The 20611-nt window shown below is 46.1% G+C and overlaps 1 protein-coding gene across 7 annotated transcripts in view; it reads right to left on the reverse strand.

Annotated features, from left to right (window-relative positions):
* The window catches only part of TEX2 (testis expressed 2), a 96716-nt gene that overhangs the window by 1609 nt on the left and 74496 nt on the right, over positions 1–20611 (reverse strand). For 5 of the 7 annotated variants that reach the window (XM_037127954.2, XM_053655325.1, XM_053655334.1 and 2 more), the window contains 4 exons: positions 14078–14210; positions 8189–8314; positions 6545–6754; positions 1980–2100 (listed from right to left, as the gene is read on the reverse strand). In XM_037127954.2, the coding sequence (XP_036983849.2) occupies positions 1980–2100; positions 6545–6754; positions 8189–8314; positions 14078–14210 (590 nt within the window). Of the gene's footprint in view, positions 1–1979; positions 2101–6544; positions 6755–8188; positions 8315–14077; positions 14211–20611 lie in introns of those variants that run through there. The other 2 variants (XM_053655335.1, XM_037127957.2) reach the window with 2 other exon arrangements.

Genomic DNA, 20611 nt, shown 5'->3' on the forward strand with positions numbered 1-20611 from the left:
AGCCACGTGGGAAAAACGCTTTGCTTTTTCAGGCTGCCACCCTCCCTACAATGATCACTTAGGCTTTAGACAAGTTTTTAAAATACAGGTGAAACAACACCCTACCCATACCAAGGTAATTCTACCATATTTAGAAAGAACTGAGCAATCACATCAGTGTGTGAACACAAGAACCCGAAAAAGTCAGCCCTGAAGGCAAAAACCACCTTTCATTTCATGTGCACATAATAAAATTATCCATAAACTGACAAACAGATTCAACGTTATTTTAAGAGAATTGGCTTAAGCTGCTCATAACATTTCTAAATTATTATATCCAGAAGCCATAGTTCATGGGATTTATTCACTTAAATCTAGCAACAAACTACATTTTTTAAAAACCAGAACCAGATAAAAAAATCCTACTAGAGTGAATAGCCAAAGGATAATCAGTGACTGATAGTAAGGTGCTTTGCCTGTTCATGAACTAGTTTGATATTAGTTTGATATTAGTGAATTTGGCCAATGCATTCAACCTTCAGTAATGCTCTCTTCCAAAAGTGTAAACGAACCGAAACAGGTGGCTATGGGAGACTGCAGCAGTTCACCTTCAACTTCCCAATTTGCCTCAAAAAGACCAGGCACCAAGCTGCCCCCTTGTCCTTTACCTCTTTGTACCTCAACTGCCCTAAAAGATGACCCACTGAAATTCCTAATGCAGAGTCTAGGACGATAGAAAAAGGTTTTTTTGTTTTAAGATTTTACTTATTTTTAGACAGAGGGGAAGAGAGGGAGAAAGACAGAAACATCTATGTGTGGTTGTCTCTCATGCCCCTTACTGAGGACCTGACCCACAACCTAAACCTGGGCCCTGACTGGGAATCGAACCAGCAAACCTTTGGTTGGCAGGCTGGCACTCAAGCCACTAAGCCACACCAGCCAGGGCAAGAAAAGTTTTTAAAATGGGGGCAAGGAAAAAAAAAAAGCACTTTCCTGTTTGGTGATACAAAGCTTTCCAGAAATTGGTTTCCAGTTATATTTATAGCTTTAAAATAAAAATACAGTGTTGAAGGCAGTAACTCAAAACATACCACTGCAAAACTACATGGGTCTTGTAAAGGTGAAATTCAGTATCAAGTAAATGAATTGCTAATCCATAAAATCTTGGAATATAAATGTGCCTCAAATATCTGATTAAAATTTGTTTGAAAAAGAATAGCTCATCCCAGGCTTCAGCTACATTGCTATTAACCTTTGGTGGCCAAATGCAGACGACAGACTTGGAGAATGAGCTCTGGCTTAGTAAACTCCAGGTCTGCCCTAGATCCACAGGGCAGGGGCAGGCCTGGTGCATTTTTAGGTTCTCAGGGTTGGGACAGCTGAACACAGAAGGGTTTCCATGGGAACTGAACAAGGTGAGCAAGGTGGGTAATACCTAGGGCAGGAGCAGCTCCGCTGACCACTGGTGGGCAATACTAGCCAGCCACCTGCAGGGCCCACGGAGTCAGAGAGCTTACCCTTCACCAGGCGCACTGGTGCAAGAGAGTCATTTTGCTCTCTGACCCCTCCTTTCAGGTTCCTTTTTTTTTTTAAATAAAGATTTTATTTATTATTTATCTTTAGAGGGTAAGGGAAGGAGAGAGGGAGAGAAACATCAATAGGTGGTTGCTTCTCATGCGTCCCCTGCTGGGAACTGGCCTGCAACCCAGGCATGTGCCCTGATGGTGAATCGAACCGCGATACTTTGGTCCGCAGGCCCGCGCTCAATCCACTGAACCACACCAGCCAGGTCTGGTTCCTTTTTGAAGACTGCTTAATAGGGCGCTGTGGATGAGTTTTTGGAACCGTATCTGAAATTTTAGAGCTGTCTGATCATATGTGTACTTTCCTGGGATGAGGGTCCTCAGAGGAGGCCTCTGACGCACACGAAGCAGAGCCTCTGTTCGCTGCCTGGAGCTTTCAGCCCCAGCGTGAAACACCAGATGACACTGCAGGTTTACCTGAAACTCCTGCTCCAGTTTCTTCTCTATCCAGTCTGTCACATGAACTAAAGTCACCTCTCTCTCTCCAAGTTTTGGCCGAGCTTTCAGCTCTACATATGGTGGTTTCCGGAAACCGTACCTTTAAAAAAGAGAGAAGACAAGGAATAACCACATTTAGAAGCAAAGAAAGGAAGCAGCTAAGTACCAACAACAAACATTCCTCATTTACACACGCCTTTATCACCACTTAATCTTATTCTGATAATTGCCTCTAAAAATAACACAGCACGCAAGAATGAACCGTGAACTCCCTGTGTCCCTGGGCGGCGTGGAGCGCTGTGATGGTCTGAGAGCAGTTCTGACAAACCAGGGAAGCCAGGAAGCCTCAGAGGAAAAGTCAGTGACCTGGGGTTTGTTTCCCTAAAATGGCAACAACCTTTTTGGTTTCTGTTTTTCTAAAAGTAGTATATACAAGGTCTGTCCAGAAGGTATCCAGCCATCTAATATGAAAAATAGAGACATTTATTGAAGAAGATATAAGAAACACTGTATATAGGACAATGACACCTCAGTCCGTTTCAAAGTAGGTACCTTGGGACCTCACACAGGTCTCCTAATCGCCATCAGCTGCCCTGTCATATTTTCCTGAGTCTCATCAACGGTCTGAAATCTCTTCCCTTTTTTTTAAACCGATTATGCCATTACATTTGTTCTACTTCCCCCCCTCCGTTCCCTTGCACCCTACATACCACTCTCCCACTATTCCCCCCCTTTAGTTCATGAACACGTGTCTCAAGTGCTTTAGATTCTGTATTTCCCATACTATTCTTACCCTCCCCCCTATCTATTTTCTATCTACTGTCTATGCTACTTATTTTCTGAACCTTCTCCCCCCTTCTCCTCCTCCCACTCCCCTGTTGCTAACCCTCCATGTGCTCTTCATTTCTATGGTTCTGCTCCTGATCTAGCTGTCCTCTTAGTTTGCTTTTGTTTTAGGTGTGGTTCTTAATAACTGTGAGTTTGCTGTCCTTTCACTGTTCATCTTTTTTATCTTCTTTTTCTTAGGTAAGTTCCTTTAACATTTCACATAATAAGGGCTTGGTGATGATGAAGTCCTTGAATTTGATCTTACCTGAGAAGCACTTTATCTGTCCTTCCATTCTAAATGAAAGCTTTGCTGGATAGAGCAATCTTGGTTGTAGGTCTTTGGATTTCATGACTTGGAATACCTCTTTCCAGCCCCTTCTTGCCTGTAAGGTCTCTTTTGAGAAATCCACTGATAGTCTGATGGGAACTCCTTTGTAGGTGACTGTCCCCTTAGCTCTTGCTGCTTCTAGGATTCTCTCCTTCATTTTAATCTTGGCTAATGTAATGATGATGTGCCTTGGTGTGTTCCTTCTTGGGTCCAACTTCTTTGGGACTCTGAGCTTCCTGGATTTCCTGGGAGTCTATTTCCTTTGCCAGATTGGGGAAGTTCTCTTTTATTATTTGTTCAAATAAGGTTTCCACTCGTGACTGTTCCTCTTCCCCTTCTGGTACCCCTATAATTTGAATATTGGAACGTTTAAAGATGTCCTGGAGGTTCCTAAGCCTCTCCTCATTTTTTCGAATTCTTGTTTCTTCATTCTTTTCTGTTTGGTCATTTTTTCCTTCCTTCTGGTCTACTCCCTTGATTTGAGTCCCAGTTTCCTTTCCATTACTATTGGTTTCCTGTGCCTTACCATTCATTTCAATTAGTTTAGCCTTCATATGTTCCTCTAATTTGTGACTAAAATCAACCAGTTCTGTGAGGATCCTGATCACCAATGTTTTGAACTGTGCATCTGAAAGTCTGGCTATCTCTTCATCGCTTAGATTTATCGGCTCTGGGGCTCTGAGTTGTTCTTGAGCCATGTTTTTATCTGTTTGTGCCTATTACAGACAAAGAGTGAAGCCTTAGTTGTTTACCAGGGCGGGGCCACCCAGGTAGCTGTTTTGTGACACTGTATGTGGGGGCGGGGTCAGAGATGGAGCAATGGCGGTCCTCTCCACTGGCCCAGTCCGTCCCACCACTCACCCCGGCCTGTTTATCCGAGTGGAAATGTGCGAGCTCGCTGCCCTGCTACGAGCGGTCTTGCCTCTTCACTGGTTTATCTGCACACAAATGCTCGACCCACCGCAGACAGCCAGCCGCGCCCCTTCCCTATGTCTGCCCGTAGCTAGCCCACAGCCCGCACCTGGGATCTGCGCCTTCGGCTGCCTGTGCACCACCCCAGTCAGGGATCTTTTTGGCCAATTTGCTCCACTGCTGGCTTCACCCCTCTTACCGGTTTAGCTGAGCATTTTGTTGTTTTCGGACTCCGTATTGTCAGTTTTCTGTATGGTTTGATTGCATTTATTGTTGTTAAAACTTTGTTGTTTTTAGATTTGGTTATGTGCGGACGCAAGGTGTTTCCACCTACGCCTCCATCTTGGCGGAAGTCCTGAAATCTCTTCCCTTTAAAAGGTGATTTTAGTTTTGGGAAAAGCCAGGAGTCACAGGTGCCAAATCTGGGCTGTAGGGGGGCTGAGTCACCTGGGTGATTTGATGTTTTGAAAAACTCTGCACCAGACGTGATACATGAGCAGGTGCATTGTCATGATGAAGCTGCCAGTCACCAGTTGCCCATAGCTGCGGCCTTTTGAATCATCTGAATAGTTTCTGAAGAGGAATATCTGAGCTTAATGCAAAGGAGATTCATTGCTCTACTCATTTTGAATGTGACAGCCACACAGTATACATGCTCACTCAGCAGCATCTACTGCCAGCACTGAGTAGTACAGTGAAGTGGCCATTGTTCATGTGCATTCCAGTCCACTCCCCTTGGTGGCCTGGTTCCATCAATGTCGTGCAAACCGTTCTCCTTAACAATGGTTGGACTTTTTCTGGAAACACATTGTATATGTTACAAATCCCAAGATGTGTGAGTGTATAAAGTAGAAAATGAAAGACAGTGCCTCTCTATGAATCTCAGTCCCAAGATGGGACCACTGAGAGAGAAGTGGTCAGTTTCCCCTACACTATGTAATATGCACATGTAAACAGAGAACAGTCTACGACCTGCTTTTTCACTCCACACCACGCCTACTGTGGCTTCTCCATGGAGTGCTCAGAAATGTTGGTGAAGTATCCAGACGCTACTGTGTGCTATCAAACTAAAACCTTCCATCTGTCATGGGCCAATATTTTAAAAAATACAATAAAGACATCCAATTGCTATAAAGACTTATTAACACCCTCAATATCTGCACTTCTCTTTGTGGATCATTAGAAAATGGCTCAGCACTTGAGCACGCACCGGGTGGCACTATCCTAGAGGCCTTCACCTTTATCTCCCACTTAGCAGTAGCATTTATAACCGATATAGCTTAGAAGGGAAAGACATGTTAACAACTCGTAGTATTTAAAGACATTTTAAATTAGATTTGGAAGACTGTACAGAAAGGTGTTAGTTATCTTATTATTTACGCTATTACAGCCAACACAGTTTCCCCCCTTGTGTTCCCCCCACTCTCTCAGGTAATCCCCACACCACTGTCGGTGTCCATGGGTTAACCGGTTATTTTTGGTTGGTAAGATTACAGGCTACCCCCCCATGAAATATTACTTAAAAAAATATAAAGTGGTATTTTAAGGTTCAGACAGGGAAATGTCACCAAATAATTAGTCAACTTGAAAATCCTCTTTGAATCCTTGCCTCAGCCCCTTCTGAACACCGAGGATGCGCCCTACTAGCAGGCTGGTTTCACTCTACAAAAGCACAGAGCTATCTTTTTCACACGAGTGCAGTTTACACAGTCCTGAATATACTTATGTACATACTACAGGACCTGCCGTGTCCACTTAAAATTGAGATTCAGATGGTGATTCTCTTCTACTGAACCTATGAATAATTTATTTCAGTGATTCTCAATCCTGACCAGTACCTCAGCCCCTGAACCCTGGCCACTGGGCGGGGCACATCCTGATCTTTAACAAATCCCGGTGTACCTGTGGTATGCAGGTGGGCTGAGAACCACAAGTTCATTCAGTCACAACTCCTCGTACAGACCTCCTGCCACAGTTACCAAGTGCACATGCTCCTGTCTCCTGAACATCGAGGCCTGACCCCGGGAAGTCTTCCCTAACCGCCCAGCACTCTGCAGAACACGTGACCCCTGTCTGGAAAGGGGGGATAACAACAGCCGCTATCTTGCAGGATGCTGTGAGGATAGACCAGGCCAGGCAGACAATCAGAGCCCTACAAATGGCAGCTGTTCTTACTGGCGGCAAGAGTATGCTCCAGAGAGGAAGATCAAGAATAGAAACAGCTCATCCCACCGACGTCACCTATTGACCCTAACTCTTCCTAACATGTGAAGATGAATCTTTACATGTAAATCAACCATTCACAGAAGAAAGGAGAATTGGATTTCCAACTAACATTAAGGTTCCATGAAAAGTGTCTGAAAGTACTTCTGCCCAGGGGAAGGTACTTTCCATAATGTCAAGGGTAAGGAGGCTGGGATCTTTATGGTCACGCAACAAGGGAAATCACAGCCGTCCCTGGGGCCCCACTTCGTACCATATTCGGTCAGTTGGGGGAGGTGGAATGTTGACCGCCAAGGTTCCTCTACATTCTTGTACTTCTACGGTTAGCAGCAGGGGTGTGTTGGAAACTTCTTCAATCTTCTTTTTGATGAACTCTGTCTCTGTTGCTTTTTGGAAATATTTTGACTTGGTGATCTTATCAACAAACCTCATAATCTTACTTGTTCGATGACCTCCAACATACCTGTAAATGAGGGACATAAATGGGTGTTAATATAAACTTTCCTTCACAAACAAACACTTTGCAGTTCTTCATTCATCTTGATTGAGGCCAGTTTCTCAGCCACAGCACCATGACATTTGAACTGGGTGATTCTCTGCTGGGGGACTGTCCTGCGCCTTGTAAGATGTTCAGCAGCATCCCTGGTCATTGGCACAGTCCCCCCAGTCACGGCAATAACAAATGTTATCAGACATTGCTATTATGTCCCCTGGGGGTGCAAAATAATCCTCAGTTGAAAACTATTACTTTAGACAGGGTGTAACATCACAGAGCTGAGTCTCGACCATGGGGGGTGGGGGGCCAAAGTCCTCCCAAGGCAAACAGAGACAACATCTCATGTTTACAGCACTCAAGAACTGAATATAAACCCAGTGTCCTCCAGGGGAACCCTCACCATTTCTACATGGCACCAAGACACCACACTGCATTGACAGGGGCACAAAATAATTTTTTTGCTGACTGCACTCTAGGTGACATCATACGGACTTTGAATGGCAACTACTTTTTAAAGGGTTTAGGAACTTCTAAAGGGAAATGCTATTTCAAGCTAACACACTAGCAGGCCGAGAAAGACAGCCTTAGTATCTGGTAATAACTACTACAAAACTGCCTTAAGAAGAGAGGATATTTGCTTTTTAAAATATCCCTCAGCTCTAAAGTGTCAGGAATGGCATGTACATGTGTACAGGGAAAAGCAATCATCCCTAAGAAGGTCAAGTGGCTAGATTTTAAATAATATACACAAACTTTAGAACCACCTCCTCAACTGCCAGACTTCTCTTCATCTTCTGTAGGACTTCAAAAGTGAATAGACTGATATTTTCTTACAGATGCTTCTGGCTGCTTTATAATCTTTAAATAAAAGATATGCAGATAGAGACTGTTTAAGCACTTTGGTCATTCCAAGGTCCAAGTAACAGGCAAAGAGAGCCCCGGAAACAAACTGCATGATCGAAAAAGATCAGCTAAGTGATCCACTGTTTCAAAATTCACCAAAGAAAGTACCTGCATGTCTGAGCTTTGTATAAAGGAACTAGCAGCTTAACAGAATCATGACCCAACTGAAGAGGAGTAATGCTCTCCACTGAGCACCAGGGGGCGGTGTTGTGTTAATTTGTGCTCCTTGTGATAAGCACGCCATTCAAATCTACTATTTACTCTGAGAGTTCAAGAAAGCCATTTTGGTTGGAACCCCCTCTTAAGCGAGGAAAACTGTACTCGTCTTTTTGCTTCAAGGTCTATAATTTAGTCAAATCACTGACTTTGGGTTACTAATGCAAAAACCATTCGCTCAGTGTGAAGGAGGAAGGAAGATCACAGAGTAAGGAGGGAAAATAGCTCACTCCCAACTTGCTGCCCTGACTGCTGGAGACCCTGGAAGTCAGATCCACTCACCCTTCCGTCCCTGGGAGAAGCGGTTTGTCTCCTGTGCTGGGCTCAGGCGCATCGTCTTCCTCGGAGGAGCCAGCACTGGAGGACTCCTCATCACTGTCGGCCAAACAGTACGCCCTGGGCCTGCAACTGAACGGGGCAGAGTCACCACAGCAGCCTACCCATCATCACTCAGGCTCTGCTTCAATAGAGAACACAGGCGCTCCAGCTCCTCCACCCCCACCTCCACCCCCACACAAGTCGTCATTCTCCCAACCCACCCCCAAAAGAACAGGCCCAATCCAAGAGTCCTCGGATTGGACTGGTTACCCGGGAGACGCTTCAGCACCAAGTCCCCTGGGAAAACACGGATGACTTGGGTCTGAAGAGCTCTTTAGCGCATGCGTCAGGGCAGGTGGTGGGAGTCTGGTGCAGTCGACACAAAACGCAGTGAGTTCACCAACAGTGCAGCAACAGCCAAGTGGGGAGGTGAATGGAAAGAACGATGGTTGCAGTGGTGAGGTGACAGCTTATGTTGGAGATGGGACCACTCCTCACCAATGACAGGGATGTTCAGGCAAATCCCCTGACTGGCTGAGTTAAAAAAAAAAAAAAGATGCTCTCTGGTTTTGTTAGCTCCAAATTAGTTCAGACTCAACACTCCTTCCTAGTGAAACTACGTTTGTCTTATTCCACACCTGGCCCAGCTGAAGGTCACAGAAAAAGCTGACTACAGGGTACAAATTTCAAGGGACTATAGAAAGCAACTGACATGAGCACCCAGGAACTGTCCTGGAGAAGCACAAATTTAAAAACCATTAAAGAAAAACCTCAAAATAATAAAAAGCCTTATTGGAGAGCAATGTCCCTCATTAATCTTTCCAGGTTGGAGAGTCCATTTCTAGAGACATGGGGGTTGCTGGATCACTAAGGAGCAGTGAGGGACCAACATTCCCCACCAAGGGTCACTGGGGGCTTCTTGGCTGAGCTTTAGCCCCACAGAAGGCAGCTCCCTGCCTGGGTGATGGCTCTGCTTCAGGGAGGTAGACAGGCATGGCCCAGCTCTGAGGCTCAGAGAAGTGACCAGGACAAAAGGAACAGGAGACAGCATAGTCTCTGAATACAATCGCACTATTAAACACTATTAAACATGGCCACTAAGCAGAGGGCTGGGCCTTGTATTTTTCACAAGGACAAAATTACCGGCACAGGGCAAGGCAGTAGAACTTAGGTCCTATCTCCCTGGAGGTGCAATCCTTTGGGGTTTTCCTCTGATGTTGTCCCTGGGCCACCAGAAGCAGCCTACTGGGGCAGTCATCTCTTAGCCAACAGGGGCCAAGGGCACCTAAGGGCAGAGCACACATGCAGGGGCCCCAGCACTGGGTGGGCAGGACTGAAATCTCCGCCCCTGAAACAGGAGCCTGGCTGTAAGAGGACCCCACGAGTGTCCAGCCTGGCAGAACACCCGGATCCTCAACACTAGCTCTGAAACATGAGAGTCTGCTGCTTCAGCCAACAGGCTTGAGGCTAGCGTTAAAAGGAAACTCCTTCTGCTGACACAAAAGCCTCCTGTCCCTGGCCACAGAAACAGCAGCAGCCCCTGACTTTTTCTTCCTCTTCCATCAGGGGCCCAGCTGGTCCTGGAAATGCGTATGTGTGTTTGCTGGTCACAAAGAGACTTCAGAGCTTTCCATGGTGAGACAGCCCTCACTAGAACTTCTTTCATTTTACATGTACCTAGCAAAATATGGTTTCCAAGCAAGCCTAAATCGGGTCATGAGATGAGGACAGTCAGGGACGTGAATCCCAAGGATAACACAACCATCTCAGAAATGTATCTTACTTCGCTACCAGTAATGACTGGGCTCCCTGGCTCCTACCTGCTGCTGCCAACTAACTAACGCATGTGTGTCCTGTTTCCCATCTACCAGTTCGAAAAACTGCCTCAAGATCTACGACCACAGTGAAACCTGGTGAGCTGCCGCCCATTCCTGTCCCCACGGGCATTTGTCATTTGGCAGCCTCCAGACCCAGGGCAGAAGACGCCAAAGGCTGAGCACTGCAGTGAGCTCTCAGGTTTCCAAATTGATCCTCCGCAGGGCAGAGAGCAGGGCAAATTTTGTGGCTGGAAGTTAATAATTTAGACAGTGCTATAACAGTTAAAGCAGATCGCATGATGCAAAATTCTGATTTTGACCAAAAGTTACCTCTACTCTTTGCAGGAGGCACTCGACACTTACTAAATTAAATGTAACTGTTTAGCTGATATTCAGTTTTATAACATGCATTTTATGATCTCAACCTTATGATGTAGCATGGGAAAGACACACTCCACACATCCTTATTTATATAAGATGTGCTATAGCTAATAAAGCCTTATTTGTAAAAGCACTCCTTAGAATTCCTGATGAGTGTGATATCCTTGCAAACAGTCACCTTAAAAGGCTTACTACAGTTTTGCTGCCTCTGCTAAAATCTTTTTGGAAATGTGTCCGGAGCCAGACACATATGAAAAAGTGAATTTATTCTATGACTGACACTGTCTCAGACCAAACATTCAATTTCTTGGTCTCATCATTGGCATCAGTTCTGAACGTCTTCTAAGCAATTTCTCAAACATCCGATCCATCTACAAAGCTGGCAGTAACTATCCTGTCACTCAGGATAGTTAAAAGAATGTCATAGAGTCCAGAGGCAACTCTTTTAAAGCAGCTCCAAAATGCTGTAAGTGAAGGATGCATAGTTAAACAGGCCAGGAAGGTGACTGCCTTGTGGGAACCACACTCGTAGCATGCATTCATTTTAAGAGAAATCTGTCTCATACATCTGCCACAGACACACAGGGGCGTACACCCACAGAGCCAAATGTAGTCACAGCGCAGACAGCAAGCACCGGCTCCCAAAACGCCAGGTGGCTCAGGTACACTGTGGATAAGTGACCCAACATGGAGGGCAGGGGGCCTCCAGACGTGGACTTGCACACCCAGCCCAGGCTGCAATGGTAGGACACAGACAGGCCATGTGCCTTACAGGAAATGCCCCACCCTAAGGCCACCTTGCATTTAGGAGCAGCCAACACAGAACGTGTCCCTGACAGCTCACTTTGGACTCGTGAGGCAATTCCTGAATTTAAAACTGCTCAGCCCACTACCTGAATTCTACTGAGTACAATGCCTCAAAGGTATGTTAACTTAAATATGCAACAAGAAGACTATTTGGGAAATAAAAAGACTAAAGGAAAAATGTCTGCAAATATAAAGTGTATACGCATTGCAAAGGGAAAAGGACTTCACTAGAATAAAGCCACACAGATTTCAGTTTCTCGCCATCGCCCTCAGGGTAATAATGTGAAGGTGTGAACCAACTTCCTACCAGTAAACAAGACTTCTCACAGGTTGCGGCATGTCCTCAGACTCCCCAGGGCACAATCATTTGCACACCTGGGGGAAGGGGTGGGGGGCTGACAAAAGCAGGGAGACAAAGCAGAGATCCTGCCAGAGCAGGACAGCAGGGCAGCCAGCCTTCACCTGAAAGGGAGGCCCCGACCGGCAGCCCTGGGCTACCAGGAGGACCTGGAGGAGGAGGGCTGCTGCTGGCCAGCTCTTCAGACATTCTGCTCTTCGGGAGCTTTAACATTAAGGAAGACGTCTGTGCCAAAGATCACGGGCTTAAGTGCACATGAAGTGCACACTGACCCTGCCTCCCCTCCAGCATGCAGCCTCGGGGTGATTCCATGTGCTCAGGACTGCGGAAGTGACGTGGAATCTAGAATCACCTCTGGGATTCGGTTCTTAGCTATGGAGGGGCTGTCAGAGGCTCTCAACGTTCCCAGAAATTGTGAGCCAAATGGTACACGTGTGGGCATTTCTGGGAGAAGGATCCAGAGTGCTGATTCCCAAAGGGATCCTTATGCAAGAGTGTTAAGGGCTCATGTGCCCAGGCCGCTTTCTCCCGAGTAAAGTGCTTTAGGATTGTGTTTTTCCTTGCTTTTAAAATTAAATGAAAGCCAACTGCATGTCAACATACAACTTAACACCTTCACAGGAAGGAGCAAAATACTTTATACCAGACTCTACTGGGAAAAAGTGGTACTTTAGAAATATATTACAAATTAAATGATACTATCATATTCTAAAAGCAGAGGATTTTTCCCACACAGTCTAGAGAAGACTGTTTGCTCTGAAACATGTCCACTGTCTGATCAACAAGAGTTTGTAAACCTGAAATTATGCCAAGAGAGCCGGATGAATAATAGTTAACATGAAACACCTAAGTGGCAGGGACTCCACCCCCTTCCAACGGAGTCCCGCTGGCTCTGTGCCACGCAGGCTATTTCCAGAAAGGGCTCCTTGTACCAGTGCTGACAGATGTCTGCCTGCCATGCTCCCATTTAGTTAGGCCTCACATTCAAGACTGCTCCTGCCTGACGTGCTTCACTTTCCAAGCAGCTGGTTCTGCAACTCCTGTCTGGGCTGGACTGACGCTGCCCGGGTGTGCATGGTGATGGGCGGGGGTGCAGGGACGAAGTAGCGTCTGACCGCAGGACTGATGCCCCTGCAATTCAAGTCAAGGACGTCTGCATGACTTGCCCTGCCAGGAAAGCTCCTCACTACTCCCGACCTCAGTCCTCTCAGTTCTACAAACTGAGCCTTTGCGTCCAGGAGCATGATGAAAGGACAAACTTCCCAGTGCCGTCACGCAGGCCCAAACAAGACTCAGCACCAACAGGGTATGAAATGCTACATGGAGAGTTGATAAATACCACTCACCAGAAAATACAATCCACAGATTGCCGAATCCAAACACATTTTAACAAATAGAAAAATAAAAGGGAAATAGCACAGATACAGGTTAGATAGCATACAGCAGGTGAAATTTTCCAATTATTAAAACAGTAACATTTCATAAGTAACCTGGATAAGTCAGAATAATCTAAGTAAAAGAACATTCTTAAACGTATGACCCAGCTCCTCCCATGTGCTCTTAGCACAATATAAATAGAAGTATCAGGTCAGTGTCATAACTAAGCAAAAATTTAAGAGTCTGCATCTTATATTTAGACTCTGAGAGGCAGCTCCCTGTGGCATTTGCCTGTCTTCACACTGTTACATCTGCACAGGGGCTAACGGTCTGAGAAGCAGACTCCAAGCAGCATTTTTATTTTGGTAAAAACAATTATATAATTTATATATAATTTTAAATTATATAATTTAAATTTTTATAATTTTAAAGATGTCGGTCATTTTAAAGATGTGTGGGGATGTAAAGTTTCCAGCTTATCCAGTCTAGGCATTTAAGGGAAAAATAATCAAGCTTTATTAATTAGCTCAAAATTTGGAGTATCTACCAAACCAGACAAACTTCGGGCATTAGATGCAGGATCTTCTACAAAGAGAGGCATTTACTAAACGAATCGATACTGTATTATTTAGGGAAAATGCATCTCAGAACACTTTAGGAGCACCCTCTTGGCTATAAAGTCAATCGCTGATCATAAATATTTGTGATTAAAGCAGAGCAACCCCCTGGAGACCTGAGCCTTACCCACATATGGCTGTTTGTGGCTGCAAAGTTGAAGGAGGTACTTTCTGAGTGAGGGTTTTCTTCAGAGAGCGTTTTGTTGCTCAGACAAGCCTGCCCTGCTGGTCTGAGTCAGTGATGCTTTCTGGGAAATGGACACTGTGTGTCCCACCGGCAGCACTAAGGCCAAAAGGTGCTGAGCAGAGGTGGGACTCACAGTCTGCAGGGAGTGAAAGCAGGGAACCATCCCCCGAAACCCTCAGTGGTCCAGAAGCCCTTACAGGGAAGCTCAATCCGCATCCAGGACTACCACACAGCAAACCTGCTTCTCAAAGGCTGGAGGGAGAGGGTGGTTCCCCAGGGTCGGGTTAGTAAATTCATATAGCCCCTTACCCTTCTTTGCCAATTTCTCCAACCTTCAGGGCTTCAACAAGAGGCTCTTTACCTAGTTTGGTCAAATTCATTTTGGTCTCAAGAGTCATCAGAAAGGACCCATTGTAGGACATTTCCAAATCGATCCAGAGTCCTGGAGAAATGGTGAAAAAAACAGAAGGTTTTTCCCCCCCCAGAAAAACACGACTATAAATTACAGTATAAAAATTTATATCTGAAAGTAGCTAAACAGGTATCACATTGAAAGTCTACAGGTAGGTACTGCCTGTACTACCAAGGCACACAAGAGGAAACTATGGAAAGAAAAGCTTCTGGAAATGGGCCAAGCACCTGGCAAGCTGCCGGCATTTCAATATCCCATTAAAATGAGCTCAGTGCACATGTTAGCGCCGCCAGGGTCCCCTCCTCTGGGTTCTTCTCACATTTAGTAAGAGGATGGCCTGACCCAGGGCAAAGCCAGGATGAGGTCTGCTGATTCCAAGCCAGTTACAAGGCAGAAGAGAAGTGCAGTGACTTGACTGCAAAGCTGGGCTGTTCTTTAAAGACACACATGAGAACCACTGTCTTTCTTAAAAGTATCTAAAACTGTGGGGGCGGAAAGGAAGGGAAACAGAAAACAGTTCAGATTTAGCTTGGTATGATAAGGACAGTGACAAAAACTTTTAGAATCCTTTTCTTTCTGGAAATTGCCTAGTAATGGAAATAAAAGATTTAATGGTCGAGCCCCAGCATTATGCAGATAAAGCCAGGTAATCACTTTGTACCTTAGTTCAAAAACCTATTCCCTGGGCCCCGGCTACTGTGGTTGAGTGACGGCCTTGGAACCAAAGGGTCACTGGTTCGATTCCCAGTCAGGGCACATGCCTGGGTTGTGGGCCAGGTCCCCAGCAGGGGGCCCAAAGGAGACAACCACACATTGATGCCTCTCTCCCTCTCTTTCCCTTTCTAAAAAGAAATAAATAAAAACTTAAAAAAAAAAAAGAAAACCTATTCCTTGAAAAAGATACTAATGTCAATGAGATCGTATCTAATAGGCTTTTAACTCGGTGGAATTTCACTGGGATGGCCCGCCAGCAGCGGACTAAAATGCAAACAGGACTCAATCAATCACTGCAGGGCCTGCTACACCGAGATCCTCTGACTCAGCAGGTAGGACAGGGACTGCCGTGATTTTTTGGACTCAGTGCCATGCTGCCTCTCAAGGACTTTCAACCAAAATGTGGTCCTTCACATGGGTGTTTTAATGTTAATAAATGACAACGCTTAAAGAAAGCAGGAAATTAATCTAAAACTGTTGTTCACACACACAGCATTTTCGAGCAATTACAGTAAATAACGTATTCCCCATTTAGCCACCATCTCGGCTAAAAGCTTTGCTTAACCTCAAGAAGCACTAATGATATATAATTTTTCACTAAAGGCAGAATAATTTCCCATTTGTTTTCAACAAATTCTTTGTATCATAATTGAAGGTAATTATTTTCCATGAACGACCTGGTTTAATTAAGTAATATGCAGATCAAGTATGATTGTCTTCTTTGCAGCAACTCACAAAACTGGTTTATTTCTTGCTTACATTAAGCAGTTAGAAATCATTAATTACCTTGCTCTTCAAAGGAACTATTCCTGGAAATAAAGGGCACATGTGCTTTCATAAAAACATTCAGTCATTAATCACTTCCAGTAGAAAAGGGATTGGTGCCATAGGCTTGATATTAATAGATTTTAAACTCAATATAAAAAGAACATCAATAAAGAAAATATTTATTCTAAATCTACAACTTTATTTAACTTGAGAATCAATACACTCAAATTACCTGGCTGCTGTACATATTTGGACATAATTCTTTCTTTGGAAAATTCTAGCCTGGTTTCCAGGAGGTATTAATGGTATCGATTGCCTTGGAAGGTCGTCATATTAGGGGCACCAGAATTTTACTTCTTATGAAATGGAAGGTTATGTTTGTCTGTTTTTTTTAAACGCAGGGATATGGATGCAAGCTTAGGAGCCTTCTGGCCCATGCCCCATTCCTTAGGACATTCCCTCAGTGACACGGTGGTCTGGTACTCTACCTCCGGGAGCTGAGGCAGGGAAGAGGAAGGAAGAGCACATGGAGCCCTGTCACTCGGACTGGGGCTTAAGTTTCACTGAAGTTTCTTGACCTCTGTGCTCCGGCCTCATCTGCACAAGGGAGACCGCACTGATGTGCGTAGCCCAGCGCCTGGCACCATCTGGCCAGGGCTCTTCCCTCTCTCTGCCATCACCAGTCCCCGTCCTCAACTTCCACAATTCTTGCCCCAGCCTAGCTTGTAGCTGTTGCCACGGCAGATGGGCCAGACTAGAGGAGGCCACAGGGCCCAGACAAGAGAGGCTGCACTGGGCAGCCAGAGAGCCCTGTCTGGGCTGGGGACAGGACAAGAGGTGGACACCTGCCAGAGTCTCTGCACGGGGGACAGGGCCTGTTTTTGTATCACTGTATACATCCCATGAGGCCCACCCATGGGGCCTTGCTCAGCACTGGTTCTCAGTAAAAATGTGGGAAAGTCAAGAATGGTTTGAGAACCTTTAGAAACAAATACAAACTGCAAATATTCCAACAAATTACTTTAATATGATATGCTTACATTCAGATAAAGGCAAAGAGACAATTTTAGCACTAGGTACAAGAAAAATTTCCTTCTGTGACAAGATACAGCAGGCAGAAAGCACCCGAAAACCTCGGAGCACAGTAGCCTGGAGCCGAGGCCAGCTGGTTACATAATGGGCGGGGCAGAAGGCAGCCACCTTGCAAGGCTGACAGATGAAATTAACAGTTTCTAGAGAGGCTGTCTTCCCACAGGGGATAAACGCAGCCATGATGGGAAGACGGAGACACACACTGTGCCGTGAGTGGCGTCTTAACGCAAACCGCGCTGAACACTGGCTGCTCCAGCAGGTGAGTGCAGTCACGGAGCTGTTTCTCACCAAACATTAAAACCTTACTGTGAGGCATTCCACTTAACATGCTGCTTTCCATGACCATCTCCTCTGGGTAGTGCTCAAGGACAAAAACCAGAAGGGGAGGAAAAGACAACTTTTTAATCCTTTAAATAGGAGTATGACAGGCAGTTCTGGGAGGTTCTCGGGAAAAGATGCGAACACAGAGTGCTGTCTTATTAGCTTGGAGCTGCTATAACAAAGTACCACAGACTGGGTGCCTTAAACGACAGACATTTATTCCTCACAGTTTTGGAGGCTGCAAGTCCAAGATCAAGGTGCTGGCCAATTCAGCTCCTGGTGAGGGCTCTCCACTTGGCTTGCAGATGGCCACCTTCTCACTGTGTCCTCACAGGGCAGAGACAGAGCGAGCCAGCCCTCTGGTCCCTTCTTATGAAGGGTGCTCATGCCATCACAAGAAACCCTCCTTCACGACCTCATCTAAACCTAATTTATTACCTCCAAACACCACCATGTGGCAGGTTAGGGCTTCAACACGTGAATGTGGGAGGGACACGCACATGCAGTCCGTGACAGGTCTCCCTCACACACGCAGTCCTCGCGTTGAGGAGCTGTCCAGTGGCGAAGGGCAGCGCCCAATTACCAACAAGCCCCTATAGAACTGGCAGTTTACTCTGCAACAGGGAGACACAACTTGAGTCTTCATGTGAGGACCCGTGAGCAGCTCAGATGACTGTTTTTCCACTCTGCAGCTCCGCAAGGAAAGGCTCAGTTACCGCCATCACCGCCACTCGGAGGGCGACTGTGGCAAAACTTACAGCTTACTCTATCCACAAATGCTGACTGAGTTCTCAACGCTCGGTACCAGAGCTCAAGACACTGGGACGAATGTCTGCCCTCTGCAAGTTTATGCTTGAAGAAGAATAAAGACGCCTGGGCCACCGGGTGCAGATGAGACCACGACGCCACCAGAGATCATAAACAGCCCTGTTGGGTATCAGCCCAGACAGCTAGAACAGACATTCTTCTGCCTTCTTCCTGGTAGTCTATCTGACTGACCCCACAGCCTCAGGAATAGTTCTACCACAGCCATAAGCATCTCGTAATTTCACTCAGAAGTGCACTGTTTTATTACTTTTTCAAAAGTTTTTTTTTATTTTATTTTTAGAAAGAGGGGAAGGGAAGGAGAAAGAGAGGGCAAGAAACTTCAATGTGTGGTTGCCTCTTGCACACCCCCTACTGGGGACCTGGCCTGCAACCCAGGCATGTGCCCTGACTGGGAATCAAACCAGAGACCCTTTGTTTCACAGGCCTGTGCTCACTCACTGAGCTATACCAGCCAGGGCTTGAAAGTTTTCACTTATTTATTTTTAGAGAGAGGGGAAGGGAGGGAGAAAGAGATGGGGAGAAACACCAGTGTGAGAGAGACAACATCAATCAGTTGCTCCTTGCACACCCCAACCTGGGGACCTGGCCTACAACCTGGGATGTGCCTTGAACTAGGAATCGAACCAGTGACCTTTCGGTTCACAGGCCAGCACTCAATCCACTGAACCACACCAGCCAGAGCTTTATTAGTATTAAAACAACTAATAGGTGTCAGTCTCATTGAAATGGATGTAACGGGGCACGGGCAGCTCAGGAGTTGAGAGAACCTGAGAGAACCCACCTGGGCTTGGCCCCCTTGTACTCTGCTCCTCCATTTCCTCTACCTCTACCTGTTAGTGGTTGATTTTTACTCTGAAAGTCAGTTATTTGTCACACAAGGAACAAATCTTCTTAAAATGGAGCATCAATAATATATTACCAGGAGCAGATGCTTGAATTATTCGGCCCTTAGAACTCACCAGCGACTGTTCTGTTTCTGGCACACAGACTGGTGTCATATTACTCAGATGCCACAGAAAACCAGAATTCCTTGTACTTGGGTGTATCTGTTAGGATAGCTGTCATTTGTACCTTTGTCTACACGTAAATGTTCTTGGAAAGAGCCCCACCTTGCAAGGTGGACATAGTCACCAATCAATCAATCTCTTCTCTCCCACCCCAACCAAGCTCCACAAAAGGGTCTTTTTCCTCCCTTTCCACAGAAAGTCTTTTTTCTTTGTGAAACATGATCTAGTCAGAGTGTGCACGCCGTTCCTATCAGTGCCGAGCCCCATGGTCTGGCCTTGTCACCATGGTTCGGCCCTGGATGGGTGTTCTCCTAACATCTACTGTTGGCAAGGGTGTGTGTGGCAGAAGGAATGGGCAGGTCACACAGCCCGACTCTGGTTCCAGTTTCTGAAACAATCAATTGGCAAAGTAACTGCAGTCCCAGCACTGACAAAGGCACCAGCACTACGGTCAAGGTCAGGAAGATGAGTGGTAGATGGTGGACACCACCAGTCACCGCTAAGGGCCTCTCTGAAGACGGACAAGGTTCCCATTCCTGTTGGTCATGGTCATCTTTCCACAGAATGTGACACCTTCAGACAGAACGTGGGTTGTTGTTTGGGCATCCTGAACAGGGCGAACTAGCACAGCACAGTCCATGGTAGACACTCAGTGACTACCTGCAGACTTCAATTTGCACAGCAAATGTCCTGAAGACTACATGAATCCACCTGAACCTGAGGAGCCGCAGTCTACATCCTCGATTCGTTCTGACACCGGTCCCGAGCACGGAACACGAAAACCTGGCGGACAGGAGAGGTTCCCCACTGAGCCCCATCAGGAGGCTTTCCCAACAATAAAATGCCACAACAGCAGCAGTAGCAAACACTGACAGCTGCCTATGTGTCACAGGTCCAGTCTGAGCACTTCACACGTGACATTTACCTCCAGCACAACTGAACAAGGCAGCCACTACTGACACAGCGCTTTACGAATGAGGAAACTGAAGCCGAGTTGTTAGTCCCGAAGGCCTCACCCAGGATGGGGACGGGGCAGGGCCCCAACGTGGGCCACCTGGCTGCGGAGCACAGAGAGCCCCCGGAAAGGACCCCTGAGAGGCAGCTGCGGAGCAGCACATTAGGTGAGCTGCTGGGTGACCTTCGGTGAGTCACACACAATCCGGGCTTTGGCTGGAACATCTAAAGCACAGCAGGGTCTGGCTGGGTTATCTCCAACTGCCCTTTCAAGGCTGTGTAGTCAATCTGCCTAATTCTCTTAGTATTTGACTTTAAATTAATTTTTAACCACAAGAGAAAGAATATTAGAAGAGAATATACCAAAAATATACCAACTGTACCAAAAAAGTAACCCTGGCTGTCTCTGAATGATGGTGGAATGATGGGTGCTATTTTTCTTTTTATCTAAACATTCCAGTTTTCCCACCAATGAGTATTTTCTGAATAAGCGAAGGAGCAAACATAACCTACCCAAACAGAGTTAATAAAACAGTGGGAAGGAGCGTGGCCTGGTGAACCCCAAGGGCCTGGCTCTGGATACAGCAGCTCAGGTGGCAATAAAGGGTGGGGAGGGGAGGCCACTTTGGGGGGTTTCAGAGACAGGGTCCTAGATCCCACTGTGTGGCCTGAAGGGAAGGGAGGTGACCCACACACAGTCCTTGGTTGCAGATGTATGTGGAGTGGGGAGGGTCAGAGATAAGGCAG

Source organism: Artibeus jamaicensis, unplaced genomic scaffold, assembly GCF_021234435.1.
Source record: "Artibeus jamaicensis isolate MK-2021 breed Jamaican fruit bat unplaced genomic scaffold, CSHL_Jam_final contig_1998, whole genome shotgun sequence".
In the NCBI taxonomy this organism is placed as follows: domain Eukaryota; kingdom Metazoa; phylum Chordata; class Mammalia; order Chiroptera; family Phyllostomidae; genus Artibeus; species Artibeus jamaicensis.